The following is a 20,159-nucleotide window of genomic DNA, read 5'->3' on the forward strand; positions in this document are numbered from 1 at the left end:
AGTCTTCCACAAGGGCAGGCAGACGTATTGCTAAAGCTAGTGAGCTAGTCATGTGTATTGGATGAGTGGCTTTGGAGGGAGGCCTGAGAGGTGGAATGTTTTTGATGGATACTTTCGAAATCTAGCTTTCTCTGATTTGTTCACCAAATTGCCTACTATAGCTTTACCTAGGGGATAGCCAACATTGCAAAAAAAAAAATAATAATATATATATATATATATATATATAAATATATATATTATATATTGTAATATATATATATGAAATACAAACGGTTTGGCAAGTGGTATTACACCATCAACTGCTGGGATTTCCTTGGTCAAGGAAAACACAACACAAAACCCTTAGCAAGACACAAGAGGTCAAAGGTCTTCTTGAAATATTATACTTTATTATGGTCATACATTTCTTGTAGTCAGTACAAAGTCAAATGTCCACTTAGTAATGCATTCTATGCAGCATCTTCTCTGCAAAGGACAGACAAAACATTTTGATCTATTAAATGTCAACACACACACACACACACACACCCACAAACAATGACATAGGCATGCACAGGCTGATACTTGTTTGCTTGCGATTACTTTGGATTGGATTGATTTGTTTTTTGTTGCACTCACGTACCAATACATGAGTGCAATGAAAACTGTAAGATGGAGGCAAAGACTAAACTGTATCCTCTGCGTTCCCCTTTCCCCGGGACAGATGGTGTGGAAAACAACCCACTGTTGGCCACTTTCACCATCTCACGCTCTCTCTCAACCCTACTGGGAATAAATGAAACAGCTCACGGCTGAAAAGAGCAATGCATTGTGGATACAGCAGTTGCTATAACCAGAGAAAAGATGTTTCAACAAACCATTTGGTTGAAGTGGGTAGACTAGCATTGTTCTATATACATATATATACTGTAAATATACATATAAATACAGTATATATTCTTTATGTATATATATATATTCTTTATTTTAATTACGCCACTGAAACATAAGCTAACAAATAATATACTCAAATACATTTTTATAGATATTTATATGTACACATATAGGTTAAATACTGATCATTCTGAATCCCTGGATTGCTGGAGAAAAAAAAATATTTATCTATTCAGGCAGCTGAATAAAACTCATACTGTTCGATTTTTACCATGTAATAGCCATTCTTACCATGCATTTCACATTTGCTTTTGTCTCAATCATGGTTTTAATAGTTTGGCTGAAAGGTTTTGGCCAGTGGGAAAGAATCAGAAGTAATGTAACTTTCTATTGCTTGTCTTCAGCCTATACAGTTGAACACTACATTGAATACTATGGACCCATTTTGGAGGGCAATCCCCCATATCTCCATCTTATGCCATCACATGCTAGTTAGAGTGTGTGTGTGATAGTGTGTGTGTGACTTTGTGTCCAAATTACTTAAGGCAATTTCAATTACTCAGCCTTAGTCATGTTTATCTACTGCCACTGCATAGCATTGTGTCGAACCATGCTAGTCCATTGCAGTGCTAACACACACTGCTACGTGTAGTAGTGCAATGTCAACCATTACAGCAGACACCCCCCCCGCCTTATAAGTGCATACATGTTAAAAAATGACTGTGTTGTACTCTGTAGAGCGATTTTCACCTTTTTTTCTACTTACCCCTGAGATCAATAAATACCACGTTATTCCAACTCCAAGTCTTAAGTAGAATCCGTTAAACATACTAAGATACTTTCGTCATGATGTCAATGTGAAAAGTTTATGATATTTCACATTTCTAAAATATTTGTAGATATGTATAATGAAGTTTGGGTTATTCGAAGATTGCTATGTAAGACTGGAACTTGTACCCAGTCGAGATTGAAGTAACATTTACACAGCATCAAACGTAAGTAGAAAATAATTCTGCAATTCACATAATGTTGATTTGATGATGTTGGACAGATCAGACCAGCATTCTGAAAGTCTCACCGAAAGCACTTCCAACACCTAATCATAGGGAAACAACTAGGACCACCTCATTTTCCCTGACCAGGCCCATTTTGTGAGGCATAACAACAAAAATGTTCCAGACTTTTCCTATTACTAGAACATTACAACATTGCTTATTGATGTAAATCCAACATTTGTTAGCCCTAAAGAACCATAAAACATCAGATAATGCATCTCAAACAAGGAAATCCTAATAATAGCTTGGGGATCAATGTTATTTCCAGACTTCCAGAGTGTCAAATATCATCTGAATAATACAATGTTAATATTAGCATATCATTATTATTAATATTGTTTCTGTGTTCTGTATCTTCAGGAGAGGGATTGTCCTCTTCAGCGTACCACCTTCGCACAATCAAGGCACCTTTTACACCCCTGGGGGTCAATGAGTTCTTCCAATAAGAAGAGAACCAACAATAACATGAAACGTACACCCGGATAACAACGGTACAACGAACACGATGACAAATAGTTGATAGCTAAAAAATAATCATTGTGGAATGTCTAAGGGTAGAGAGAATAGCACAGACCTCTCGTCTTTTACGAATAATTGTTCAATATTTAGTCTTTTGTTGTACTGGGAAATACAGCACAGTGAGCACAAACACATCAGTGTCGCCGCACATTTCACCCACACTGTGGTTGTACCCTGAAGCACCACCATCGGTCAAACATCATGCGTTTGCATGCTTGCCAGACATGCATGTGCACGGTATGCGTGGTGCGGACGTGCACGTCAGTAGCCAGCGTTAAGCTTGTTCTTGTTGAGCTCCCTCTCCAGGTTGCCTATGAGTGTGTCTATGCTCTCTTGCAGGTCCCGCAGATTGACCCTGTTGCTGAGCACGGGGCTGATGTCCTGGATTTTCACGTAGGCATGGTACGAGTGCTTCTTTGGGAGGTGTGGTTGCAGAATGTGGTTGCACAACCTTTCCTCCTCCTCCTTTTCCTGCTCCTCTTCCTCCTGCTGCTGCCCCTTCTCCTCTTCCTCATGTTCCATCGTGGCTACTTCTTCCTCCATCTCGGTCTCTAAGGGCTGAGTGCATCCAGAACTGTCACTCTCCACCAGCACCTCCCCCTGCTCCTCTTCATTATCCTCCTCCTCCGCCCCCTCTTTGTCTGTCTCTTGTCTTTTCTCATCATCCTTCTCCTCCTCCACCGCCACCTCTTTTCCCTTTTCTGACTCTTTTTCTGATCCATCCTCCCAATCATATTGTCTAGCCTCTGGCTTCTTCTTCACCTCCTCCTCCACCTCCACCTCATAAACCTTATGCTCCTTCTCCTGCTGCTGCTCCTCCACCTCTACTCCTGCCTCGGAGGGCACGTCGTCATAGTCGGCCTCCTCTCTGCCACTCGGAGGCCCGGGGAGCATTGGTACGTCCGGCACTCCGAAATAGCTCTCACCACAGCGGCTCCAGTCGCCAGCATAGCGGTTGCTGGGGCTGTCCAGGCGACCCGGTTTGGGCCGCAGCACGCCCGCCATCTCCGCCTCACTGAGGTTCAGCACCTGGGGCCGCTCCTTCCTCCGCCGCAGTGGTGGAGGGGCCCCCAGGTGGTCGGTCATCATGGCGGTGGTGGTGCTGGTCAGAGACGGAGAGGCGTGAGGAGTCGGGGTGGAGTTCAAGGGCTGGCCCGGAGAGATCACTATAGGAAGAACATAAAGAAAGGGGAATGAATATTGCAAATATTGAATATTAACATTTTCTTTCCATCTTTGGCCCGAATCTGCTCAGTTTCAGGTACAAAAAGGAAAAAAGGTCCTTAGTAAGAGCCCATAGGCTTGTTGCTATGAATCATGTTTGAGTAGTGGTTTGGTTGCTCTGCTTTTCCTTTCTAGATTATAAATGGCATTGGTCAAAACTTCATTGAAGTCAAACTTCAATCATTCAATCACTGCAATCATGCATTTCTATTGATTTAATCAATATAGTAATTGTATTCAACTTATATTTCAAAGATGTTACTTGTGTTATCCAATTAGATTGGATGGTCTTATGCTGACTGAGCTAACTGAGCAAAGTTCCAGTACAAAGTGGAAAGTTGAATTCGAGCCAGTAATCTACACACACACATGCTGAACTTCAACAACCTCACTCTCTTGAATGCTCTAACTAGTGGTGTAAAACTCCCCACTTAGGAAGCAAACTCTGTTACAAGGAAGGACAGCCAACACTTCGACAAAAGAAGCACAGTTACCTGTCTTTCTCTCTGTTTGTCATTTCACTGTCTGTGTACCTATGTGTCTCCACAGCACTAGCTTACTAAATTGTAAAGGAACAAGAGACATTGATACGGTTGACGGTTGTAGTAAAAACAGAAGGAAAAACACAGAAAATTTGTGAGATAATATGAAAGTGGATAATCATTACTTCTGCTCATCTAAAAATCATCTTACAAAAAGCCTGGGGAGACCATTTGGTTACCAAGACACACATTCATTAATTTGCACATTCAGTGTGTGAACTTTGAACCACGTTCTAATGTTTTTTATGACTTGTGCCTAACCTGTTCTCTTTTACAAGCACAGGCAGGCAGGCAGGCAGGCAGGCAGGCAGGCAGGCAGACAGACAGACAGACAGACAGACAGACAGACAGACAGACAGTATGCCCCTTGTACCACACATTTTTCTCCTCCAGATATTCAGCGAATACCAAAAGAGCCCTGGCCTATACGAATGCAGACACACATACAAAAAAAAACTGACCACTGTCACAACCTGTGCACGTGTTCAAAGACACCAGATGGCAATAGCAAGTGAGGAAAAGTGGGATCCCAAATAATAATAATAAGTCCTATCATACAGCGAACAAATGAGATGGTGATGTTGATGGGAGGTGGGGATGAGAAGAGGCAGGAATGAGGCAGAATGTGTTCATGCTGGGAAAGATAGGCTGACAGAGGCACACAGGGGTTTGGCCTGCTAAGGTTCACATTTCTCCCAACAGCAGTAGGTCATTAAGCTAGTGGCCGGCATGACAGAGAGCAGAGTGGAGACACCTCTTGATGTTGTTGTGATTAGGTACATTTTTCTTTGCTTTGTTGATCCAACGTAGAGAGTGAGGTTACACCTTCTCTATGATTATATCAATGGATTTAAATATTCATACAACCATGCCATTAAAATAGACAGTCCATCCAATATCCGGATGGACTATGTCCGCCCATTTAATACACAGGCATATTGTTTTTATTTTCAGATAATTATACATTGAAAAGTTCTGCAATGCCTTGGTTCAGAGTCTACAGTATTTGTTCTCTTTAACAGCACACCCCAACACTACCACAGCATTCTCACTGGAAAAGTTCTCCCTTTTCCTTGACACAAAAATACACACAAAATCCTTCAGTTTGTGTGAACCAAACAGCAGGAATATATATATATATATATATATATATATAAAACATACACTTTATCTGCTGGCACTCTTGACACAAACGCCAAAAGAGCACATAAAAAAACTATATTTTTTTCTTACATAAAGATGTCATTGCTGACACTCTCTAAACACATGACAGAGAACACAAGATCAATTCAAAGTTACCACACTTATGCAAAGTATCAAACGGTATGTTTTATGTATGTATTATGTAGGCAGGTAGCTTAATTGCTGGTCTGTGATTGATTTGGGTCGGCTGCTGCTCGCCATGATGGAGGAGAGCTTTGTGGGGAGTTTCATCTCCGAACAGAGCAACAGATGGTGCGGCCCATCATGCACGTCTATCTGCACTGCCCGTGGGTGGTGGCTAACCTCAGGGATCAAAGCATAAAGCCTGACCCGACGGTCACACTACTTTGCTGGGATAAAACCTCTGAGAGCGTCTATGCATTAGAAAAGGCCCATCGTGGAGAAGAGAGTGGCGTAGTATATACAGCGCTGTGTTTGAGATGGAGCCGGATCATCTGCTCTTGAATGTATGCCTGTTTGGCGGATTGAGGTAATGTATACATGAACTCCTTTCAGTCAATACAGTAGCAAACACGTTTTGCTCATCTCCTGTCATTCTTAAATGTTCAAACGTGAACTCATGCATAAACTAGATGGAACAATGGAAACAAACAAACAAAGTAACACACGCATGTACATATACACCTATTCAAGGCCACCAAGTGGAAGCTGCATGTCAACATGCCTGTGGTCAGAGGGCAGATGTCTCACCTGGCCAAAGCTGCAGCAGGTAGTGGAGGACCTCGATGTGTTTCTTGAAGTGCAGGGCGCTGGCCAGCTCCTCGGAGTCGATGAAGACCCGGTTGGTGTGGCAGGAGGCCTCCTGCCGCTGGCTGAGCAGCACAGGGCCGAAGCACACCGCCAGGTTCTGACACGTCATCTTGTTCACCTCCTGGTGAGACGCCACCAGCTTCAGATGGTCCAGAAGCTTCCGGAGCGTCACCTGAGGAAGCCATGGGCAATGAGTGCACACACACACACACACACACACACACACACACACACACACACACATACACTGTTTCTTGAAACAATGCTAGTGCTGGTCAGTGATGCTAATGATAACAACGATAATATAAACTGTAACGGCGAACAATGGTTAGCTTAGCTTAGGTAACTTGGGAGACGGAAACTATGTATACTCATCATATATAAATAGGCTAGGCGCTAATAACACTGATGCTAGCAGTTATACAATTATGGCAGACCTAGCAAGCAAATTGATACACTCTCATCATACATGGTCACAGCATTTATATCAGAACCCCAGAGCACACACCATACTATGTATTCTGTTCACTCACCCTTTCCACCCCCGGCAGCTTCTCCAGCAGGCCGACCGTATGTTGGGTGTCAACGGCGTCGTTCTCACAGCCCGAGGCTCCAATGCGCAGCGGCCTCTGTACCATGGTCTCCAGCACGGCCTCGTACAGTTGCTTGGTGATCAGAGGGTAGGGCAGCTCCCGCAGGTAGTCCTTCAGCACCCCTAGACACGCAGAACGGGTGAGAAAAGCTGCCGTGTGAATGAGCGCCGACACACAGATAGCTTCATGAACCCGTTGAATGGGATCTCTCTGGTTTTACCATGGAACCTTTGCAATTAAAATCCCTCCTACTTTTTAAAATTTGCACCCTGACCTTTGGCAAATACCGAGATTGAAAATGTTGAACCTTTTTCATATTTCAACGTTTTGATACTCCTCATTCTTTCAGATGCTTACCCAGGGCACTGTCATCTCCTTTTACAGGAGACGATAGCCAAGTCAAATTCCTGTGTGTCTACCTGATGCATTTGGCATCAGTAAATAAAAAGTGATTTTGATTCTGAATATTGTTTAAACTACCTGTACTTCATTTTCTTTATCTCTTTCTGTTCTCTGTCTGGTATGAGAAAAGCTAAATGTTGGCTTCACCACCAGACCTACCCTCAGCAGTCTCCTTGAGGCTGGAGACGTCACACCTCAGGAGGTGCAGCTATTCCAGCAGGCAGCACTGGCGTTTCTGGTCAGGGCTGTGGAGTATGGATTCAACAAACTCCCCCTGAGGCCCTTCTCAAGCATGCAAAATGTGTTGACGTGCAGCAGAGGGCTGAGTGTGGGGTGGCAGATAACCTATACTTCGTACCAGGGAAGGAATTTTACCGGCGGCCACGGCCGTCGTTGCCCCTCTGTCTGGCCTTCTGAAAATCGTATGCCCATCGGCCACTGTGGCCTTGGTGCCCCCAGTCTGCCCGTTCAGTTTTGTCTTCTTTTTTCTCTGCCCTCTCCTGTCAAGTCCGCCCCGGCCACGGAATGTTAGTATATGTACTTGATTGGTCAACACAACAGTAACGTTGTCAACAAGTGTGACCAATAAAAATGCAAGCGTTAAAATAGCTCTCGTTGACCGGCTACCCGATCCGTATAGCACAGCGATCCCAAAGCGTTTGAAAAACAATCAACAACTAGCTTTTTCTGAATCAAATAGCTTTTGAGTAGCTTAGCTCTTTTATTGATCAAGTAATGTGGTAGCGTCCACACAAGTTACATTTTCTAAAGCATTTCTGAAGTTCACGCAGTGGAGCTTTTTGCTGCACTCATAACTGCTTAGGATCAGTAATGCCGCTTTTCCACCGCCAGTACCAGCTCGACTCGACTCGCCACGCCTTTTTTGCGTTTCCATTGGCAAAAAAAGTACCTGGTACCTAGTACCGGGTACTTTTTTTTAGTACTACCTCCGTCGAGGTTCCAAGCGAGCGGAGTAGGTACTTTTGTGTGACGTAAACAGGCTGCTGGTAACTGATTGGCCAGCGGCTGTAAATGGGAATAATCACTCAAAGTTAAGTTGTGTCGGGTGTGGTTGGAGTCCATGAACCCGCTCCCGAGGGGGACACTGATCAGCGTTTCGCCGTGTGTGTCGCTCCTTTCCCGGGGCCAGAGTTAGGCTGTGCGTGGTTGTGTGTGTCGGGTGTGGTTGTGTGTGTCCGGCGTGGCTGGAGTCCACGGACCGGCTCCGGAGGATCAGCGTTTCGCTGTTTCGTTTTAGTGTCGTTCCTTTCCCAGGGCTCGAGTTTCGCCTCCATCAACGTTACCGTATGACAACAATAGACGCGCAGTCATTGTGCTTTTTATTTTATTTTATTTCCCATCATAACCTTTCCCGGGAATCAGGAAATAGGCTTGATCAGATTCAGATTTCCCGGGAATCGCGTCTCCCGTGATTAAAACCTAATGACGACCCGCCCATGGTGGAGAGGTTATTTTCTACGACCCGCCCACATTGAAGAGGTACTTTTTTTAGATGGAAATGCGCCTGGAACCAAGTCGAGTCGAGTCGATACTGTCAGTGGAAAAGCGGCATAAGTGACGCCTCCACCAGTGTTGCCAGATTAGGCCAGATTTCCCACCCAATCTGGCAACACTGGCGACCCCCACGGCAGAGGGAGGGTTATTGTCATTTTTAAATAATTGTAATTATAATGTGTAATTAAAAAATATATATTACTTCTGGCAAATTCAAATCTTGTAGACAATACATATTGTCTATAAAGCAAATTCACTCAACTTGTTTTCCTTTTGAAAATGCCTTTTTATGCCGTAAAAACTGGTTTACTGGAAGTTAACATATCAAAACAATCACCAAACATGTTTCTAAAGCATACTGTGTCAAAATCCACTCCACGAAATTACGTGTGTACTGCTTCAAGGCCCAACCTGCATTGTAGAGAGGCCGCGGTTCAGAAGGGAGAACTTCAAACAAATGTTATTTTGTTGTTTTTTCAGATATAGTCTTCATTTCAATTTCACTTCCATTCAATTTGGCATGGGTATACTATGGAATCTCCTCTTAATAGCCATATTCGACAGCTGAGCCTACGTGTTTTGGATGTACTGTTAGAGCTGTTTAAACGTGTTGTATAGCTGTTTACATATGCATGTATTTCACTTTAAAATGCATATCTCTGCCGTCTTTCGTTTTATTGCTATGAATTTAACACCATATAGTCCCACAGACACCTGTTACACGTGTGACGAGTTTGCAGCTAATTCGGCGCCAAAGCAGTTTATGTGTGGGTGTTTGGTCAAGTTGTAGCCATTGCATGAAGTCCAAATGGTCTGACCATCATGACAAAAGGTGCATGTATAACAAGTTTCATGCATATTGAACCTTCCTAGTGGTAATGGCAGATGGAATACTGTTGGAATACTGAACTTCCAGGCCTTGTTATAGCGCCACCTATGTGTTACTCTGTCCCATCCCTACGGTTTTCGTAGGACCCCTAATAATAATACTAATGAAACCAATGGGGTTCCTGCGTCATTCGTAGGACCCCTAATAATAATACTAAGGATTACAATAAGGTTCCTATGGTTTTCGTAGGACCCCTAATAATACTAACGAAAACAATAGGGTTCCTATAGTTTCGTAGGACCCCTAATGAACGAGAAGAGTGGAGGATGAGGCAATCCAGCTCCTGCACAGCGGCCCAGGGGGCAGGTGGTAGAGGCGGTCTACCACCCACTTTGGTGGAAATGCAGAGCACCTGAGGGGCAGGTGGAGAGCATGGCTTAAATAGCCTGCTTGAAGGCTCTTTCAGGGCTCTCCAGGTTCACGTGTGCAGAGAGACCAGTCTTCGAGGGTGATTCCACCCGGTTTCCGGATTCCACCCGGAGGAACAAGACTGGATTCCTCCAAAGAGGTTATTGTTCTTTTGAGTTATGTTTGAATAAAAGTGGCTTAAGTAAGCGCTGAATCGTGTGCTGTTTGGAAGGAGGCGGTTCACTCACCGAGCCGGGTTGCCACAAGGGGTAGTAGTAATATTAACGGTCCCATGACATGCCACCAGGTGTGGTGTGATTTGCCGTTACAAGCCGTTTTGAAAATCTGGCTCTTATGACATCACCAAGTGGCCGTGTCCACCTAGATGTGTGACAGATAGATGAGCAACGTTTGCTACAGTCCACTGGGTAGGCTGGTAGACTGATCTATCAAGCACACATCTAGGTGGACACAGATTTTCAAAACGGCTTGTAACGGCTTATCACACTCACACCTGGTGGCATGTCATGGGACCTTTATATTCAGACTCTTGGCAGCGTGATAGTGCTGTGCAGTGGATAGCTTTTGTTTGTTCTCCTTGATTTAGTGCCGGATGGTTTACACATTAGCCTGGGGCACCGGGGTGTTTAGACAAAACACTATTAAATAGCACAGTGATTTCCCTTACGGCCAACTTGACTCGGCCTGCTGCTGGTATTGGTTTGAATGTTTGGTTTTCAGCACCAGACACTCAAATTAACGACGTCATTGTGTCCACAAACACTCACAAACACCCACTCACAAACATTCATAGATAAACTCTCTGTATGGACTATAATGTTATGGATTTAATATCTTTAAAGTCTCTTTAGTAGCAGGCAGAAGCAAAACAAAACAAAAAGGAACATCAAAACTGCTATTCTATTGGTGCAAATTCAAGAAGTAAGTTGACAATCTCCTAGATATATTTGAACCTTTGAACCTTTAATTAGCACTCTATAAATAGGAATTCCCTCTTCATCGCTCAAACAACAATTTGTTGCTAACTCTCCACGAGAATGACGAAGGAAAACCGAAGTGCACAACTTAACACGCTCACCTGCTTAATCCACCTAAGTTCACCCTCTCTAGCTCCAGAAGCCCACATTATCTCCATAGGTAGGAATGAGGACTGAAAGTGGGATGCGTTAAGAAAAATTATAAATTGAATTGGAAATAGCGTTGATAAAGCAACGCATAAAATGCATTTAGGTAAATCATTGATTAACTGTTAGTCACCATGTTTGCTTTAGTACAATAATCTCTCTCTCTCTCACATACACTATCTGAAACTCTCCCTTACACACAGACACATATATACACTCAGGTGCAAAAACATACTAAAAGGTTATAAAGCATAGATATACAAACATGTGGGCACGGGCCTATACACACACACACACAAGACACACAGACACACACACGGTCATGTGCTTGAGTGTGAACAGGTGGCAGTGCTCTGCAGGTGCCTCACAGCCAGTCTGACATCCACACACACCTCGAGTTTGTACATGAACCGCCTACAGAGATATGCACCGCATTACCCTAAAGCCCTTCATCAGGGAGTAGAAATAGAAGTAGAAATAATGAACCATCCCAATCTTACATTATGCATAAAGCATTCTGATGCATGCAAATGTTCTGTCCATGTCCACAAATTAAATAAATAATTCCCCCATGAAGAATCATCATTAATTATGCTCTGGGGATTTCTCAGAGCAATCTCATGCCTCCAAAGAAAACACAGGAAAGACAAAACAACAATCAAACAACAAACACAAAAACAAAGGCTTGCATGCGATCTCTGAACCATGGTTTAGAACCACAGCGTTCCGACACCGAGGCAGGGCTGACTGCTCCCATGGCCGGCCAAGGGTTCAACTAATCCCCCATGCGTGAGCCAAATACCATCTGTGTTTGCTCGGCAACAAAGGGGGCACTTGTTAATGACTTTCCATGTCTTCACTGGGGCAGGGCTACAATAAGCAGCTGAGTTTGGAGGGTCGAGGGGGAGGGAGTGAAGTGTGTTGTTGTGGAGGGGTGCGGGTGAAGGAATGAGCTGGCAAAGCGGGTTTGAGATCCATAACTGTGCTGAGCACTCATTTTACATGGATGACGGGAACATCATGGTTCATGTTTTTGATTTGATCCAAGACATGCAGGTTTCCTCTTGATGAAAGTTAAATTGGTTGACTGTACTCTTAATAAGACTGGTCTTGGTATCTAGTGTGCATGGCCAAATATTATAAAATATTAGTATCAATAGATACACATTTTATTCCTTTTCTTTATCCAGAGATAAATTGTGTGGGATTATTTCTGTACTTTTAGGCCCCAATATGCTGACCAATGATGCTTCCACAAAGCTGACCAATGACAAGATATTACTTGTCCTATGGTCCGTATCTACTTCATGCAAACCAAGGTAGGGCCTACACTCTAGGCGTTTGCCTTCATGCCATCAAATGCAGTCCTCATCATTGCCCTTTAGGCTTCTATAATTTTAGGAACAAACAAATGATAAATAATGCAGCTGTTGAGAACTGTAGCCATACTCTTTGTGCGTGGCAATGCGTCTCATACACAAGAACACTATTGTGTTTGAGTCAACTTCTCGCGCCGAAGAGCAACCAGGGCTGATGTTACTGCAGCCCACTTGAAGGCAGGTCGTGCTCGCCTGACCTCGGAGATTATCCATTTCGGGCCCGACTTGGCACAGCTCGGTGGGTTTAAAATGGTAGAGGAAACGCAAATCAGCGTGGCACAATATGACTCAGCACGGTCAAAAGTGCTAATGCAAAAACTGGTGTGTTCATGAATGCACACTCGCATATACAAATGTAAGATCCATGACCATCACAAACTGACATCTCCTCCTATTGCAGTGAACACCATTGACCGCCACTCCAACACACACACACACACACACACACACACACACACATCAAACCGGAGCGCTTGAGGCCCGTGAGTGAAGCAACCACCCTTTTTCAGCTGGGCAGGGCACATTTAGACGGTGAGAAAAAACCCAACAGTCACCTCCAGCACTGGGGCCCTTTTTTCCGAAGCCGCTCAACTGTTAACTGTGTTTTCTGCCCTGCCATGCAAATGTATGCTGATCAAAGCCTACGCATGATAGAAGGAGGCCCACAAAGGGCCTCTGCCCAAAACCAACACCAGCTCCCGTCACCTTCCTCTTTCACTGGGGGAAGGGAGGTGGGAGAAAAATCATGTCCATGTTTCTCCTCCATGAACTCCACCCAAACACTTTGTGTACACCCTCTACACCCAGCCTCAACACCTACCTTCCCCATAAATCACGGGGATTGATACATAATGCTTAACGTGCCAATATTATAATGCATATCATAGTCTGATTATCACACCAAATAGTAAACTTTTATAAACAAACGTGTGTGTGTGTGTGTGTGTGTGTGTGTGTGTGTGTGTGTGTGTGTGTGTGTGTGTGTGTGTGTGTGTGTGTGTGTGTGCCAGCATAACCTACACTGTGATGGTGGTTTACTACAAACAAAAGAAAACTCCTCCTCGAATGTATTCAAAACTGGAATACGTTGTAAGTGCCCTAACTTGCTACAAAAAGGAACAGTCATCTCAGAGATCCATTGTTGTTGATTTTTTGACAGTAAATCCCAGCATGCCTCTGCTGCGATCGTTATAACCATGGTGTAATGACTAAAGTTACCTGTGATGACGTTGATGTCGGGATAGGTGTTCTCACACAGCTCTGTGGCGTGACTGTCTCGCTCAAACGCCTCCCGTAGCTCCTTCTTCACAGCCGCCGAACCACAAAGACGGTAGAGACCCACCACCTGAAAAATCACGCACACACACATACACAAATACACACACAGAAACAAAGTAGGTCAAGTAAGTAGGTCAAGCTAGGTGGACATTTTTACAGCCCTATCGATCAAGTCCTACATCTGTCCAAACAACGTGCTGTTGGAAAAGGGCTAATAATGAATGACAACCCGGCTAGAACGCAGAAATGTGTGGTGAAATGCAGCAGCATGAAGTCCAACTCAGGATAAATAGTTTAGGTTGTGTGTTCATAAAACATGATAAATGTTTTATTCACTTTTCTTTTACTATTTGTTTTTGAGGACAATGTAGAATGTTTAAGCTCAGGCCTTTAGTCACATAATGGGATAATTAATCGCAGGACCCATTTTAGTTAATTTGGATTTGTTGTTTGGATTCCTGTAAAGATAGTTTGAAAGTTTGAACAACATGACATTATGTGATTAGACTCCAAAACCCAATACAAACAAATCATTTTAGCAGCGAAAATGCATTGTAGCCTAGCATCAATGTCTCCAAGACACAGCTTCAGCCAAACAGTCTGCAGGTAGCACAGCCGCATCAGCCGCTTTGAGACTCACTAAAAAAATGGCAACCAACAAGTAAAAGTAACCCCTGCCAACTCATGTAATCACAGCTTACCTAACAACACAAAAGCACTGTGTCCACCCAGCTCGACTCACCCTTTAAGGTGGCATAATACCACTTCTCTGCAACAAAGAAAGTGAAAAACGTTGCTAAAGTAATACTAAATTCTAATACTACTATACTTTACTAAAACAATACTATAAATATGACACAGGAGATGGAATTTCCTTTCAGATTTGTAATGGTGCATAATCATCATTTTCATTTTTATTAGAGAATTCCTCTCCGGGAAACCATCACCTTATCATGGTGGAGAGGTTTGTGTGAACCTGAGGGCTGTGTTGTCTGGAGCCTAGGGCTCCTGCTAGGGTCTCCCATGGTGGTCTCAGGTGAGGGGCCAGACTAAGAATGGTTCACAAAGACTCCATGGAAAATAGAGAAAGAGGGGGAGAGACCCTGAGCGGAGGAAGCCCGGGGCCCCCGTCTGGAGCCAGGCCAAGAGTGGGTTCGTCGTCGAGCACCTCGTGGCCTGGGCTTGCCATGGAGCCCGGCCAAGCACAGCCCGAAAAAGCGACGTCGCAACCCCCCCCCACTTCATCCTGTGGGCCCACCACTCACAGGAAGACCTGCTGGGGTAGGGTGTGCTGCCACATGGGTGGCAGTGAAAGTCAGGGGTCTGGACGGACCAGACCTGGGCGGCAGAAGCTGGCTCTGGGGACGTGGAACGTCACCTCGCTGTGGGGGAAGGAACAGGAGCCAGGGAGTGAGGCGCCGGGCTGGTGTAAGGATACTCACAAATCCTTGGCTGAGTGCCGTGGTGTTCGAGTTTACCCCAGTGGACGAGAGGGTCGCCTCCCTACTCTACTACTAAGTGTGGTGGGGGGGAAAACTCACTGTTGTTTGTGCATATGCACCAAACATATGCTGTGGCCTCAAGGTCTTAACTGCCTCAAAGGGGCGGTAACCCTCGAACACCGTGGTGGACAACGGTGGTCAGTCCGACTGACAAAGGAGGCCTTCCGGGATGTGTTATCCTGGAAGACTCCTGAGGCAGTTCCAGGGTACCGACAGACTCCAAGGCTCGAAGGCATGGATAAGGAAATTCGGTCGGCACCAAGGTGCTTTTGGAAAACCGTCCAGCACCTCAGGACGGGTAAACGGGGAACCATCCAAGCTGTGTAGAGTAAGGATGGGACTTTGATGACCTCAACTGAGGAGGTAGTCGGATGGTGAAAGGAGCACTTTGAGGAACTTCTGAATCCGACTAACATGCGCTCTATGGTAGAGACAGAGCTGGAGGCTGATGGGGGTTCTTCGTCAATTGCCCTGGGGGAAGTCACTGAGGTAGTCAAACAACTCCATAGTGGCAAAGCCCCAGAGATTGATGAGATCCGACCAGAAATGCTGAAAGCTCTGGGTGTGAAGGGGCTGTCTTGGTTGACATGTCTCTTCAAGCCGTAAGAGTCTGGGACAGTGCAAAAGGAGTGGATAACCTGGGTGGTGGTTCCCCTGTTCAAAGAGGATGGACCAGAGAGTGTGTGCCAATTACAGGGGTATCACATTACTCCGTCTCCCTTGTCAATAATACTTCAAGGTGCTGGAAAGGAGGGTTTGGCCGACTGTCGAACCTCTGATTGAAGTGAAACAATGCGGATTCCACCCCGGAGGGACGGAATCCGCAAGGATCCTGGTGGGGGCCTGGGAGTATGCCCATCCAGTACTACATGTGTTTTGTGGATTTGGAGAAGGTGTATGACTGGGTCCCCTGGGAGATACTGTAGGAGGTGCTGCGGGAGTATGGGGTGAGGGGGTCACTTCTCAGGGCCATCCAATCTCTGTACTCCCAAAGCGAGAGCTGTGTCCACGTTCATGGTGGAGAGGTGTTGCAATTCGGTGGGCTTGGGATCTCATCATTGCTTTCTAAATCTTAGGCCATGACTCTCAGCAGAAAACGGGTGGATTACCTACTCCGGGTAGGGAATCCTTACCCCAAGTGAAGGGGTTCAAATACCTTAGGGTCTTGTTTGCGAGTGAGGGGACGATCAAGCGTGAGATTGGCCGGAGCTTCGGAGCAGCAGGAGCAGTATTGCATTCGCTTTACCGCACCATTGTGACGAAAAGAGGGCTGAGCCGGAATGCAAAGCTCTCGATCTACCGGTCAATCTTCGTTCCTACCCTCACCTATGGTCATGAAGGACAGGTCATGACCGAAAGAAGAGGAACTCTGAGTAGAGCCGCTGCTCCTTTGCTTAGAAAGGAGTCATTTGAGGTGGTTCGGGCATCCCGTAAGGATGCCGCCTGGACGCCTCCCTCGAGAGGTGTTCCAGGCACGTCCAGCGGGGAGGCGGCCTTGGGGAAGACCCAGGATTAGGTGGAGAGATTATATCTCAAACTGGCCTGGGAACACCTCAGGATCCCCCTGTCAGAGCTGGTCAATGTGGCCTGGGGAAGGGAAGTCTGGGGTCCCCTGCTAGAGCTGCTGCCCCCGCAACCAGACCCTGGATAAGCGGTTAATGAGTGATGAGTGAGTGACATCCGTGGCACATCCGTTTTCAAACATTCCTAAAATTAGCTCCAAATTGGCTCACTATTATGAGACAATACTATAAGAATCTTGTATCCTAATTAATAAACCAAGCTTTTCCAAAATAATGACCTATATGTAACCTTTACACAAAAGTTTAAGTTGAACAGGTCATAACAGGCTCCTTCAAGACAACTCTTCTTGCTTTTTTCCCCCCTTGTTTTGTTGGAACTAGGCCAGACTAGAGACCTGGACATCTCTCCTACATGTGTCTGTCTGGAATTTGGCATAGCAGGCCAACTGCTGCAGTTGCCGGAGCAACTCGTTAAGTCAGTGGGCTGTGAATGGCAGGTTGAGACCAGGTCGGTTATACACACACACACACACATTCCTTCACAGCCTTTATATGTTTTTGCCACGAACCACTGTCTTAGTAGTTTTGTTACCCATCCATCCAGCCAAATTGAGTGAGTGAGTGAGTGAGTGAGTAAGTGAATAAGTGAATGAGTGAGTGAGTGAGTGAGTGAGTGAGTGAGTGAGAGAGTCCTGTGAGGTGGACAGTGTTTTGAAACCCTTACACAAATGGGGAAAAGAGAACGAGAGATTAGGCAGGGCCTTAGCTTTGTGCAAGAGTAAACACAAGTCAGTGGGTACAATGAACAACAAGTCCATTGAGGAAAATAAAAAAGAAACCCTTTTTCTATGGGGTCTAGAGTCACAGAGCACAAGCAAGGAACAGCTGGTACCATTGAGGAGTTCCTTCCTTGACTCCTGAGTCCTGCTGCCGGGCAACACCACTAGCAGCAACCAGCTCGTGTATGCTAAGGCCCGGAGAAACAACAATGGATCTGACAATCCAACTTCCTAGACAACAATGGCAGCCAGTTTTGTGTGACTGCAGGAGTGATATTGTCTAGAGAGGGGGAGGGGAGCTGTGGAACGACAGAACTGAAGCGCCGTCCCACTGAGTTGTGTACCTCTGCGAGATAATAATTATCCTCACACACACACACACACACACACACACACACACACACACACACACACACACACAAGCATAGTAGTGGAGCAAGACTTTTATTATTTACCACATTTATGTAAACTACGAGCATGCAACTATTAAGAAACACACACACACACATTAACACACAAAGTCATTTCTGAGTATAAACAGTCACCAACACATAGCAGTTGCAATGATTAACCAACTGGCTACAACGGCACCACCAAAAGCAATGTGTAAAAGATACATGAAGGCTATTTGGAAAAAATCAACACACGCACAGGTGTGTGTGTCTTCTTCCGTGACACGTTTAAAAAAAAAAAAATACACCAGAATCACCAGATTCCTAAGAGCAGGGAGGAGCCCCCAGGACATTCAGTTTTCTGTGAGGCCCCATCATACGGAACCAATATAATCATTTGGTTAAAGATCACTACTTGACACAGGCAGTCTATTCCACTGGGCTCTCTTACTATCTGACTCCTCATGTCTTTCTAGGTTGTTGCTTCTAATAGAACATGTTGAACAGTCAAGCTACTCTGTACTAGGGCTTTGTGAAAGGGAGGAGAGAGAGAGAGACACGACTACGATCCCTGTTTGGGAGGAATACAAACACCACAACAATAGCAGCAGCAGCATGATATGTGGCATCCTACGTCCATTCCCCATCCCCTCCCCCAGACCTCACCCTCATGGTCACTTACCTGGACACCCCCACTAAAACCTAGCCCCTAGTCACATCATCTCCAACCGGCGACACACATACACACACACACCCACATTACACCAGACATTTGTACATCGCTGTGCTGATAGGCATTGCACAGCTGAACTACGTTTTTTTACGGAGTATAATGGCAGATTATTAAATGATTGTAGCATATACTGGACACTGAAGTCACTTAGATATTAGTGCATGCATGTGTTGTCATTCTGTGACCTAGTCCCAGTAAATTGTTTGACTAACTCAACCCTATCCCGATCATTACCTCATTATAATATAGCGTATTAAATATGTTTAAAATATATACATCGATTTCATTTAGTATTATATTGTATTTTAGATGATTTGCTTTCATTTTGTGCGTTATTATGTTCATTGAATCGTATTTAACCTATTTAAAGAAAGAAAGAAAGAAAGAAAAGCAGAAAAAAATGGTGATAGCAATCAAGAGAAAATAACAAAGAGTACATTTGAGCCACAAGCTGGAGATTAATAGATTTTTAATCGTAATTCAAATTTATGGTTTACGACGATTTTTAAAAACGTATATATATCATAAAAAAAAACGTTTTTTGTTTTTTTTATCAAGTGCAGTGATTTTAATCTAGTATTTACAGTAGCGCCAACACTTCCCCTTCTCCGAGGTCAACTTACCACATGTCAGAAATCCACTTGAACAGGTTAAACTATGTTTTATCTCAAAAATGACCTGTGACAACACAGAAAACACTACTAAAGTACACAGCAACAAGCACTGCGGGCAACTGATGGTAACCCAGCAGTAACCGTGGAATGGGGAGATGTGTGTGCTGCTTGACAGATGAGCATTTCAGAGGGACTTACTGTTTAACCAGGCACCCTCTGCCCCTGGCATGCCCCCCTATAGTGATCTGTCACACCCAATGGCCTGACAGTTTTACTGCCAGTCTTGGCTTTAATTAAGAGGAATAGGATTCTCTAATTCCTCCAGCACGCTAGTGGCAAAAGGGAAAAGTTGGCTTTCACTCACCCTGGACCAAACTCACTAGGCTTCAATGGTCTCTCTCTCTCTCTCTCTCTCTCTCTCTCTCTCTCTCTCTCTCTCTCTCTCTCTCTCTCTCTCTCTCTCTCTCTCTCTCTCTCTCTCTCTCTCTCTCTCTCTCTCTCTCTCTCTCTCTCTCTCTCTCTCTCTCTCTCTCTCTCTCTCTCTCTCTCTCTCTCTCTCTCTCTCTCTCCTCAGCTGAATACAAAGGCCACTCTAAAGGCATAGAAGGAAGCACAAGCTCCAGGGTTGTGGTGTTCTGTTCTGTCTGGTTTGTTCCATGACTGTGGATATAGGACACTCTTTCATGCATCACCAATGGCTGCAGGGCAAGAGTTTATTTACTTAATAGGCTTACTGTGGATGTATGCACTTACTGCCCTTCCCATTATCGGCACAACGTTATTATATAAACCTACTGTATGGCAGCATCATTCAAGGTAATGTCAAAGTTTTGTTTCCATAACTCCAATACTTCAGAATTGCTATTGATAATGTTGT

At 44.7% G+C, this 20,159-nt stretch overlaps 1 protein-coding gene across 1 annotated transcript in view; it reads right to left on the reverse strand.

The window, feature by feature from the left end:
* Positions 1–384: 384 nt before the first annotated feature.
* The window catches only part of syde2 (synapse defective 1, Rho GTPase, homolog 2 (C. elegans)), a 40,885-nt gene continuing 21,110 nt past the window's right edge, over positions 385–20,159 (reverse strand). Inside the window, exons 5-8 of the mRNA XM_084473241.1 lie at positions 13,680–13,806; positions 6,724–6,905; positions 6,131–6,362; positions 385–3,616 (exon numbers count right to left, since the gene is read on the reverse strand). Of these exons, the coding sequence (XP_084329367.1) occupies positions 2,712–3,616; positions 6,131–6,362; positions 6,724–6,905; positions 13,680–13,806 (1,446 nt within the window). The 3' untranslated portion in view covers positions 385–2,711. The remainder of the gene's footprint in view (positions 3,617–6,130; positions 6,363–6,723; positions 6,906–13,679; positions 13,807–20,159) is intronic.

The sequence above is a fragment of the Micromesistius poutassou genome (assembly GCF_964030765.1).
Source record: "Micromesistius poutassou genome assembly, chromosome: 9".
NCBI classification, from domain to species: domain Eukaryota; kingdom Metazoa; phylum Chordata; class Actinopteri; order Gadiformes; family Gadidae; genus Micromesistius; species Micromesistius poutassou.